Genomic DNA, 10,770 nt, shown 5'->3' with positions numbered 1-10,770 from the left:
GGAGACGGGAGACTTTTGTTTGTGGTAAGGCATCTGTTAAGTATAAGCATGTCAAATCTGCTTCACGGGTGGTTAAATGTTTCTTAACCAGGAACAATTTGTAAACTTAATTTATATATCAAATCTTACAGGTAAAGGAATTTGTTATTCCTGTTTTACTAAATTCATTTTTTTCTACACTGTTTTATCTGCTTTTTCCCCTAGTGAGTAAAAAGATATTCTTAAATTTTTATGAAAAATTTAATAGAAGAAAACAAATGGGATTTTGTGAAATGTAATAGAAAAACCTCAAGAAGGTAATGCAAATTTTGAAAGGGTTTTTTTCTAGCCATGTTACAGAATCCAAACCAAACTATTCAAACCTGCAAACTCTAAGTGATAATTAAATTTTACCAGAATATTGTTTTCACATTACATTTAAGTATTTCTTGAAGATAACTTTCCTGCCCTGACAAAAATTATCTATGTGACAGTGGGACATGCTGCTTGTGATTTGGTCCTGCAGTTGCAGCCGTATGTGCACTTCTTGGGACACAAAACTTTTCTTGCTAATTCCCAGTAAGCCCACATCCCTGAAGACTTAGATGATTGCACAGTTGATGCTGTGAACTATGCATATCTGTCCACATTCTCTAATGCATCCTGTTGTTATCTTACTTTTCATATGAGTTCTCTAGGGGAAAACCCTTTATTTTATTTCTGTACATAAAAAGAAGCCCCAAAACATACAGCAAGTGCATTTGGGTGCAGTTAGGAATTCCAGGTGGTACCACAGCCTAAAACACCCACTTGGATGCCAGTTTAAAAAAAGAAGAGGGGGAAGGGGGATAAAGCATAAAAGCAGCTGGTTTTCAGCATTGTAAAAGACTTATTTTGCTCCTTATCTTAGTTATCAATGAGCATGTTTAGTTGATATGGTTTTGCTTTTGTTCCCAGCCTGTTTGCTTTTTTATTCTCATGCCCCAGAGCATTTCAGTTGTAGTCACTGCATGACGTCGCTTAAATCATAGTTGGAATGAATTCACAAAGTGAACAGTAAGCCAGTCTTCTCCAAAATTCATGGGAGGAGACTGCATTCACAATTATTAGCATAGATTGGTAAATGGATACTGACCAGTGTAAAATTAAATTCACCTTAGCTTAGCTCTTTGATTTGGTTGGTTTGGTTTGGTTTAGTTTGGTTTATCAGGTTAGTTGTTTGTTAGTGTTGATTGCAAACATGTTATTCATGCTTCTATTCCCAACTATCCAGCCTTGAGTTTTGATGAGTGAAGTGGTTTGGAAAGAATCCAGATCAGTTCATGCAGAGGCTATGCAGTTTAGTAGAGAACTACTTACAAAGTCTGAGCATGGATTTTATATGCACTTTTACCTAAATAAAGACTGTGTATGTATATATGTGTGCACATGTGTGTAGATGCATATATACAATTACATCAATCTAAAATTTTCAGCAATTTACTGTCTTGCATAAATCTTTATATTGGTTCACATTATCATACATGTTTTATAAAATATTCGATGTTTCTTTGTCCTTCAGGAAAACACATTTTAGTTTACTTTCTGAGTAATGGTTGGCAAAGCATACACAGTTCTCTACTGTTTTGTAGTAGAGTATCTAAAACATAAAATATTTTTAAATTATTTCATGCATTCAATTTGTAACTGTTTTTAGTAAGTAATAGTTAAAATAATTTACCTGCAGTTTTATCTAGTCAGACTAGTCCGATCGTACTCTAAACTGATCCTGAGATAGATGAAATTGAAGTGTTTACTCTGTTCTGCTTCTCTCTTAAGAGGAATTTAAGCTTGGTCTGTTCTCCTTTTGCATATGCTTTAATTCTAACGATTCTAAGCATTACAAGTAGTTTAAGCAATACTGTAACTATATATAAATGCCATTTAAAGCAGCTCACTACAATACAATGATGTCTTTGAAATAGTGTATAAAGTGTTTTCAATTTTCAGTATTGTGCAATGCAGTATGTCATGTTGCAGAAATTGGTAACTGTTGGTGTTTTATGGTGACCCTGGTTGAGCTATGATGGCATGATCTACATCTCATTTTGGTCCTGGTGAGGGACACTCAGCATGCACCTCCTAACAGGCATGAAGCTGACCTCCCTGGGCGTGCTCCATGCAGGCAAGGTGGATGGCTGCTTGGGTTTCATGTGAGGCATCAGTTCAGATCTGCAGTTAGTGCCCTTTTGGGCAAAAATGCAAAAGGTCCTGCCACCTTGCTGTATGAAGAGGACATTGTGCAGAGAGTGAGGTGGTACCATATGTGCTATTGTCAAGCTCGTAAGCCTTTCCCAGGTGCAAGGCACGCTTCCAAAGAGATAATTGTTTTCTTTCCACTGATTTATTCTGGTGGGGCATGTGCTGCAGAAGTGTTACTGTGTGGTATGTGCATAAGTACCTAACTCAAACTGAGCATGGACCGTTCTTCACAGTAAGGTGCAGGCACAGCTCAGGAGGAATGATGCAGACCCAGTGCGTGGTGTTCCTCTTCCTGGGCCATATGGCCTCAGCACCAGCTCCTCGCATAGCTCAACACAGCCTGGAGTTTGAGTTGGACAAATCTACTGGGTCCCAGAGTCAAGGCAGGGGTCACCAAGATGTGACAAGGCCTCCCCAGATGTCCCAGGACATGTGGCAGAAATCCACCTTTGAGAAGGGCTCTCCTTCTTCCCACTTGGTACTAATCATAGAGAACAATGCTGGCTGCTTTGCAGAATATTAGTACTGTTGTACAAAATCTGGGCCTCTGCTTATGGTCCACTGAGTCAGACTTGTTTACTTCATTGAAGTATTGAAGAATCTGTCTCTGACTGGCAGTCAACAGCTCCAGGCTTGATAGAATTTCAGACTGTAGATTATGCTGAAAACATGAGGCTTCTATCACACTTTGAATGATGTATTCACCCTTACTCCCCTTTGGTCTGGTATTCAGGGCTGATGTTAAGATAGATAATTAATTCCTCCCATCCCGAACCTTGTCTTTAAGAACTTTCTTTAACATCTGCCATAATCTTCTGCATGCACTCCTGAAAGGTTAAGCAATGAAAGAGCCATTAAATTAACTTTAGCCATTGCTTTTTTTTCAGTAGGATGAAATAAAACTTCAGTATATCAAATGGTTTCTAGTTTATTTTATTTTGTAAAAGAAAGGAAATGTGGGAAGAAGAGGCTGGTTTTCTAGTTGCGTGATAGTGAGTGAGAAGGCCTGTCTTCTGGTCCTGAAGCTTACCTCTGTGTTAGCAAGAAGTAGAACACATGGACTGATCAGTGGAGTGAAACAGGCTATTGCCAAGGATGTCTACACTATGCAATTGGGAAGATGGTGGGGAGAGGTTTAGCTGTACTTAGCTAATGAACCATTTCCCTCAGAAATACTTTGCTGTTGCCTGTAAAGCCTTTTCTGATAATTAAGCAGTGTCAAACTGTTATGCTGTGTGTTGCGATGTCTATAAATGCTGTCACTGGTGAGTCACTCCTGGCTGGGACTCTGATCACACTCCTGTTAAGCAGTCTGCCCAGTTCTCCATGTTATATATGGGCCACTCTAAGAAACTCGTACACTCTTTTCACAGGCATAATCTCCCCATTTGGAAAACTGCGTATCTTATATTTTTTATAAGAAATATGTGAAAACTAATTAACACAAAAATCTCCTGGAATGGTCTCTGGCAAACTGCACATACACCTGTTGAGAAGTCCCAAACAGCAGCAGTAGGATTGAGTTTATGTGTCAGAAACACAGCAAAGGAAAAATAGTCAGTCTTGGAGTGTCTTGAATCAGCAATTCCATGTGGAATTTATGGTGATTTATAGTGCACCATCTAGTGAGGCTGAAATGTCACTGCTGGTTTGAAAGTTCATATGCCTCCTGCCATTCTAGTTGCTCTACTTCTGTGTGTCCCCAGACTCACCTAGTTCTTTTTAAAGTTTTTAAAGATCCTCAGTCTTTTGCAATTGTATCGTGTGGCTGCCAATTCAGACTTGACAATTTTCCCACTTTTGGCAATAGACTGTTTCTTTTAGTGCCAATGTCTTGCCCTACTGGGCTTTGGGACAGATGGTAGTTGGAGCTGCTAAATGTCGTGAAGTTCTGGAGAAACTCAAAGATACATTTATGGATCAACCCTCTTGTGCATGCCGTGGAAGCCCAGTGCTACAGCTGTGTTAGATTACCTGTGTGTGTGATGAATGGACTACACATATGAAGACAGTTTGCCTGGGCCACAGTTGATTTGCAGTGTGTCATTTACAGATCAATTATATACATACACTGGGTAGGATGTGTAAGATTTGCCAGTGATATGAGCTGCTTCTTGTTATTATTTCTGCTTACACATCACTTTAGTTAATAGTTCTTTCTAAATTATGTATGTTAAGAAGGTATATATTTCAAACCCAGGAGAAAGTAAGGACTGTCTGAACTGGTCATACAAGTCTGCAGAGTAACTATTCTCATCACTTCTGTCTGAATAAAATAAAACTGGAGAATCCACTTTTTATTCCATTTCAATTTTGGTATACCTCCCCAGTACTCTGTTCCTTGGAGAAGAATGTTGTTGCCACTGTACCAGAATTCTATACTTTAATAGCATGGAGATATTTTTTAAATCTCAGTATGTGCTTGGGATTCATTTCATTCACATAAGCATAAGCATTGAACATTATTTGTTCTAGATGCCTCTGTAGTTACTAGAAAGGCATCTCTCAAGAGAGACTCCTCCCATCCTAAGCTATGTCTCCAAAATTATTTGTGCAAATAGCCCCTGACCATTGACTATGTCTCTATAGGGAGCCTGAACAATCGATTCAGATGGGTTAAGTCAGCTGCAGATGGTGAAAGCTGTGAAATCAGATATGATGAAATTCCAAATGCTTTGCAGAGTGTGAGCTTTACGCCTGATGATCGATCTATTCAGCATGTTTCTTCTTATTTAAAGAATTATTTTATGTTATTTTTCCACTCTGTGGGTAACTGCTTTAACAAAAATTGTGGAGAGAGTTCACCACAGCTTTAGACACTGCTCAGCAAGTTACTCACTTCTATTGTCTTACATGTGTTATTTTTGTCTTCTTTAGTCTTCTGGTACCAGTATCACAGTGGATATTGCTGTCATGGGAGAAGCACATGGGCTCATCACAGACCTTCTGGCAGATCCTTCGCTGCCCCCCAACGTGTGCACTTCACTGAGAACAGTGAGCAACCTGCTTAATACTCAGTTAACCTTCCAGGCCATCCACAAGCCAAGGGTGAACCCTTTGGTGTCCTTCAGTGAGAACTACACCTGCTCCGACTCAGAGGAATGTCCGGAGAAAGGAGAGAAACTAGCTATTCCCAAGGTGAGTACCGGACCCTGCCTATCATCTTGTAACTTGGGTCTCCCTAAAGGGGCAGTGCGGGACTAGTGGGAGGTGTCACTGGGCTTTTTGCTTGTTGCTTCAGATTAAATCTTATGCACTAACCATAATCTACTGTAAGAGGACAGCTAAATATCCTATTGGTTTCATAGTAAGATAATTCCTGTGTATCCTTCAACTTATAGCCAGGTTAAGTTTGGTTCAGGCATCTTTAGAAGATGATATTTTGCACAGGATAGCTCACATAGATGGTGTGCGTATTGCCTTGCAGGTGTTGGTTGGAGCTTAAGAGAGAAGAACGATAGGGAGCAGAGTAAGCAAAAGCCTTTCAGCATCCAGACTCATTTTTGGGTTGGATAGATATAGCAGGAAAAAAAGTCTGCCCTATTACTTCTCACACAGAAATTTCCCTTCCACTCAAAAGATTTGAGCCACTGCATGTGGGGTGCCTATCCTCGTCAATGAGCAGCGAGGAATTAAGTAGTAATATGAGGGACCTTTTCGCCCACTTTGAAGGTTCAAATTTGAAATTCTGTATGAATTTCAGTCTCTTCTTCTTCCCTTAGTTAGAGGTGTGAAACCTAGAGAAGTCAATGTAGAAGTCTCTATTGATGACCTCCAGGTGCTTTGGATCAAGTTTAAAATATTGTATACCAAACAAAGAAACAAAAAAGATCACCATAATACTTAGTATGACAAATATTGTGAGTTCATGGGAGTAGTCTTGAGAAGAAAAAGAAGACTGAAACAGAAAAATGTATATATTACTGCCTGGACAGATGGCTTTATGAATGCTCAGGAATCCAGCAGGAATAATCAGTGTTAACCACCCCCATTTAGTAAGTAAACAACTGGAAAGAACACATCAGCTTTGAAGTAGTTTGAATTGTAGATTCATTGCTAATTAGCTGTCCTGCAAGGCTTACATTCAATTTTTGAAACTAAACCAAAATACTTTTGTACTGCAATCTCCCTTGTAAAATTAAATGTAGGCAGAGTATGTTGTAAAGGCAAATACTTTTAACAGTTCAAATGATACAGGCAGTGTTCATTCCAGCATTTCCTGGTATCTGAATTGCAACACTTGTGTTTCTTTTTTTAATATATTTTAGTGTGATGATAATTATTACCCTATTTGCCTATGTAGCAGCTGTCTATATGAAATGGATGTTCACAGATTTTTAAGCACATTTTCCAGTTTATTTTAGTGTACATGTCCATAATGGCTGTACTCTAGGCTCTGAGGAGACAAGTTAAGTGGAAGAACAGTGCCATCACATGAGCAAACACAGTGAACAGATATTAGTCTGCTGTTGCATAGTACCTAGTGAGAATATAAATGAAGGATGAAGAAATGAGTTAATGCAACAGAGAACTAATTTCACTGAACAATTCACTGACCTCAATGTATTACAATTCATAAAACTAATAGTTTGCAGTCCTTTATTTAAGTGTCTAAATAGAGATTTAGTATCTTTACCTTAAGTATCTGACACTGAGAATTTTGGGTAAGGAGATAGTATGTTAACATATCTGTAAGTCTGAGCTTCAGAACTACAAGTGTCTTGTATCTCATATCTCTTAACCCTCTGGCAAAGTCAGAGCTCTCCATCACAGAGACATCTATTTTACTTCTTAACTATAAACACTTCATGAGAACTACAAGAGAAACATCTTACAAAATTATAGCATCTGTCACAGCAAATCTGGATCCACAAAGGCTGTCTACCATGATCCTTTATTATCTCTGCCTTTAGAATATTGGAAAAACAATATAAATCCTGTTAGTGGAGAAAAGGAAGAGTCTGCTGAAAGGAAAATGCAGAGTGGTCAAGAAAAATCTCTAAGCTTTTCAGGAGACATTATATCCCCAAGCACGGAAGTTTTATTTCAGTGGATGATCTTTGGATCAGGTAGCAAGAAAAAAAGTGTTATCTCCTATCCCTTATTTTTCTTAAAACTTTTCTTGTCTTGAATCTCTGATTCTGAGTATTCATGACAGTTTAAATCACAGAATAGTTGAGGTTGAAAGTATATCTAGAGTTCGTCTAGTCTAGTCCTGAGATCATCTAGTCCAGTCCCTCTGCTCAAGCAAGCTGAACCTAGGGCAAGTTTCTCTAGGCTCAACCTAGAGCAGGTTGCTCAGGATGTTGTCCAGTTGGGTTTTAAGTATCTCCTTGGATGTAGACTCCACAGCCATTCTGGAAACCTCTTTCAGTGTTCAATCATCATCACAGTAAAAAAACATTTTCTTACATTTAAATGGAATTTCTTGTATTTGAATTTGTGCCACATTGCCTTTTGTCCTGTCACTGGACACCACTGGAAAGAGCCTGGCTCTGACTTCTTTGCACTCTACCTTTAGGTATTTATATACGTTGGTAAGATCTCCCCTGAGCCTTCTTGTCTTCAGATTGAGCAATCCCAACTCTGTTAGCCTTTCCTTTAATGACAGATGCTCCAATCCCTCAGTCACCTTTGTGGCCCTGATGACTTGTTTATGTGCCTTTGGCCACATAATGTAAGACCAAAATTTTTAAAGAGCACACTGGCTGACTCCAGTGAGAGCTCTGAGTGTTCAACATCTGTGGATATATACTTTTCTTTAAATTTGAAATAGGGAGGATTGTCCAGGCCCTCCAAGCATTTAAAGTGCCATCTGTGTTGATTTGAATACAAGGTAGGCACCATAATAGCTGGAAGAATCGAGATTTAGGATACCTCACTAGCTGTTGTCAGGCAGAATTCATCAAATGGAAATGTTTTTCTTCTGCATGTTTAGTTTTTGTAAGCCTGTATAAACTCTAAGCAACTGATTTCTCTCTAGCGCTTACGGAAAAGTTTGCCTTCAGGACTACTGAGACGAGTGTCCTCAACTTGGACTACAACAACATCAGCCACAGGATTACCTACACTGGAGCCAGCTCCAGTGAGAAGGGATCGCAGTGCCAGCATCAAACCTCATGAATCATCTTCATCCAGGTTACAAATTACCTTCTCTGTCTTTCATGTGTCTCTTTGGGCAAATTTGTTTGGTTCTGTGTGATGATGTCACTTGTTTTAAAATGCTGAATCCAAAGTGTATAAGAACTACTTCTTCATGTTTCTAATATAAATTGGGTTGCCAAAGCAGTGGCATTCCAAATTTTAGTCAGATTATGCCAAAACTATTCTTATTATTGGGAAGCAAAATGAAAAAAAAGAAAAATCTATTTATGCTAGAAAAATGCAGAATTGCACAGTAAAATTGGAAACAAGGCAAGATATCTGATTAAAATCTTATTGATATGCATCAGTTTCCTCCATGGCTATTGCTCAGCCAAAATTGTAGCAAGTAACCCAGCTGCTGAACATCACTTCTAAGAACACACCTAGTTGATGTGGTCCAGTCATTAAACCAGTTCATAAAACATTTCCCAATCCTCTAGATACTAATTTCCAGTACACAAACCCTGATTTTAAGTGGACCTTCCTAAAATACACCATTTTGTGGTTTTCTGTCTATAGATATAGAGTATCAGGAGACCATACAGCACTGTACATGCCCTGCATCCTATGTACACACTTAATTCCAGAATATAAGACGTGCTTAGGGATCCCTGAATGAACTCATGCAAATGCAATACCAGCAATATATGGTAAATAAAAATAATTCAGTTACATAAGTCAAAAAGTGATTTAGTGGAGAGAAGAAAGTAGATTTGTTACCATTGGGGGAAAAAAAAAAAGGTATAATCTAGGAGTAAAATTACGTGGGAAGATTTGTTAGTAGAGGTTGAAAGCAAAGCTGAAAATGAAGTTGGCAGTGTAAAGTTTTCTTGCAGGATGGTTGCTGTACTTTCCCTAATTTTAAGCATTGCAGTGGAACACTTCTTTCCTGTTGACCACAGATTTTAGCTTCTGGAATTCAGAATCCCAACTGTATCTCTTCCTTAGTCCCAACTGTCTCATCTAGTTAAAAGGCTTTTCCTAATTTGCCATGAGAAGCAAGTACATACAGCTGTTTTGTTGGGGTGCAGACTGAGTGCCCACCTCCGTTTATGATGCATTTATTTACTTAATAACTTTTCTCCATATTTTCAAGGGTTCTGTAATAAGGTGCTGGTACTGGAAGAGTCACAACTACACAGCAATAATTAATAAAGACTTGAAGTGAATTTCAGCAAAATCACTGGAGGAATTGTACATTATTTTTCCTGTCTAGAAAAAGAGTTCTGGATTCAATTATGACACATACACTTTAAGGTTATGTTCATAACAAAGCACTACATCTTCAAAGAAGTTTGCATAGACAGAGATACCTACCTACTACATTTTGTGCCCAAACCAAAATTTAGTTCCCGTTGCCTAAAGCACATCCCTGAAAGTCTTTCAGAGTTACTTAGAAGCACGCTAATTGTCACTGTTAGGAAGAGACAGGTCTTTGTCTTACAGCTGAAGTCCCTCATGACATACTATATCAGTTAGGTATTCCTTGCTCACTCTTATCCATTCTCTTTTTCTCAGAGTCTGATCCCTGAGCCAGTATCATAAAATACATAGTCGTCTCATGAAATGGAGAGAGAGAATTTGCATCTGTTCAGCTGCTTATAGCCATCAGCTGACTGGTTATGGGCATTTAAAGAGAAATACCTTAATAAAGTTCCTTCTCTGCCTGAGGGCATTCAGACCTATGTACCTCACATTTTGGGACTTCCATGGTACCAGATAGCCTGAGGTGTGCTGATGTTAACCCTCCACAAGGGCTGCAGCAAATAATGCAGTAGCAGCCAGTGAAAGAAGGACTTTAATGGATGTTAGTCTTGTAGGAAGGGCACCTGTCTGTGAGAAGAGAGGCCTTGGGTCCCAGGTGCTGTTAACTATGATACACTACATAGCTATTTCAACAGGAATTCCTCCGTTCTGGATTCATTTATATTTTTCTATTCTAGTCGGAAAGGAGCAGGGCCTTCAAACGAAGGGCAGAGGTCAGTCATTCATGCAGCCTGGTATAGCTATGGTGCCAGCCTGTGAGAATAAAGTTGAAGTCCCCTCCCCACCTCAGCAAGGTCTATCATCTTAGAGCTGGTGGATGAGGAGAGAGTGTGGAGACATGCTTTGCTATAGGGAAAAGAGGAGCAGGAAAAAAGCACCATATCCAAGAAGAGAATTCAGAGCTCTGATAACAGAAGACTCACATGTCTTTCTGCAGTTCAGAATTTGGTGCTGGTAGTGGAGAAAAAGATAGGACCTGAAAAGGCCCAACATTACCAGCTGCTGGATAGCTTGGGTGAATGAAGCCCCCGAGAGCTACCTTGGTCAGACATTCTTCCAGATACATAAACCTGCATAGAGGAGGCTCTTGTGCAGGGTGCCTAGGTGCTCAAGGCAGCCTCCAGAGTGCACTTGAAGGTC

The 10,770-nt window shown here is 39.2% G+C and overlaps 1 protein-coding gene across 1 annotated transcript in view; it reads left to right on the top strand.

The window, feature by feature from the left end:
- The window catches only part of PDE3A (phosphodiesterase 3A), a 107,775-nt gene that overhangs the window by 59,910 nt on the left and 37,095 nt on the right, over positions 1-10,770 (top strand). Inside the window, exons 3-4 of the mRNA XM_026863425.1 lie at positions 5,098-5,358; positions 8,204-8,358. Coding sequence (XP_026719226.1) covers positions 5,098-5,358; positions 8,204-8,358 — 416 coding nt within the window. The remainder of the gene's footprint in view (positions 1-5,097; positions 5,359-8,203; positions 8,359-10,770) is intronic.

Source organism: Athene cunicularia (assembly GCF_003259725.1).
Source record: "Athene cunicularia isolate RWA chromosome 1 unlocalized genomic scaffold, athCun1 chr1_part2, whole genome shotgun sequence".
Lineage (NCBI taxonomy): Eukaryota > Metazoa > Chordata > Aves > Strigiformes > Strigidae > Athene > Athene cunicularia.
This window is presented reverse-complemented; position numbering and strand designations above follow the sequence as displayed.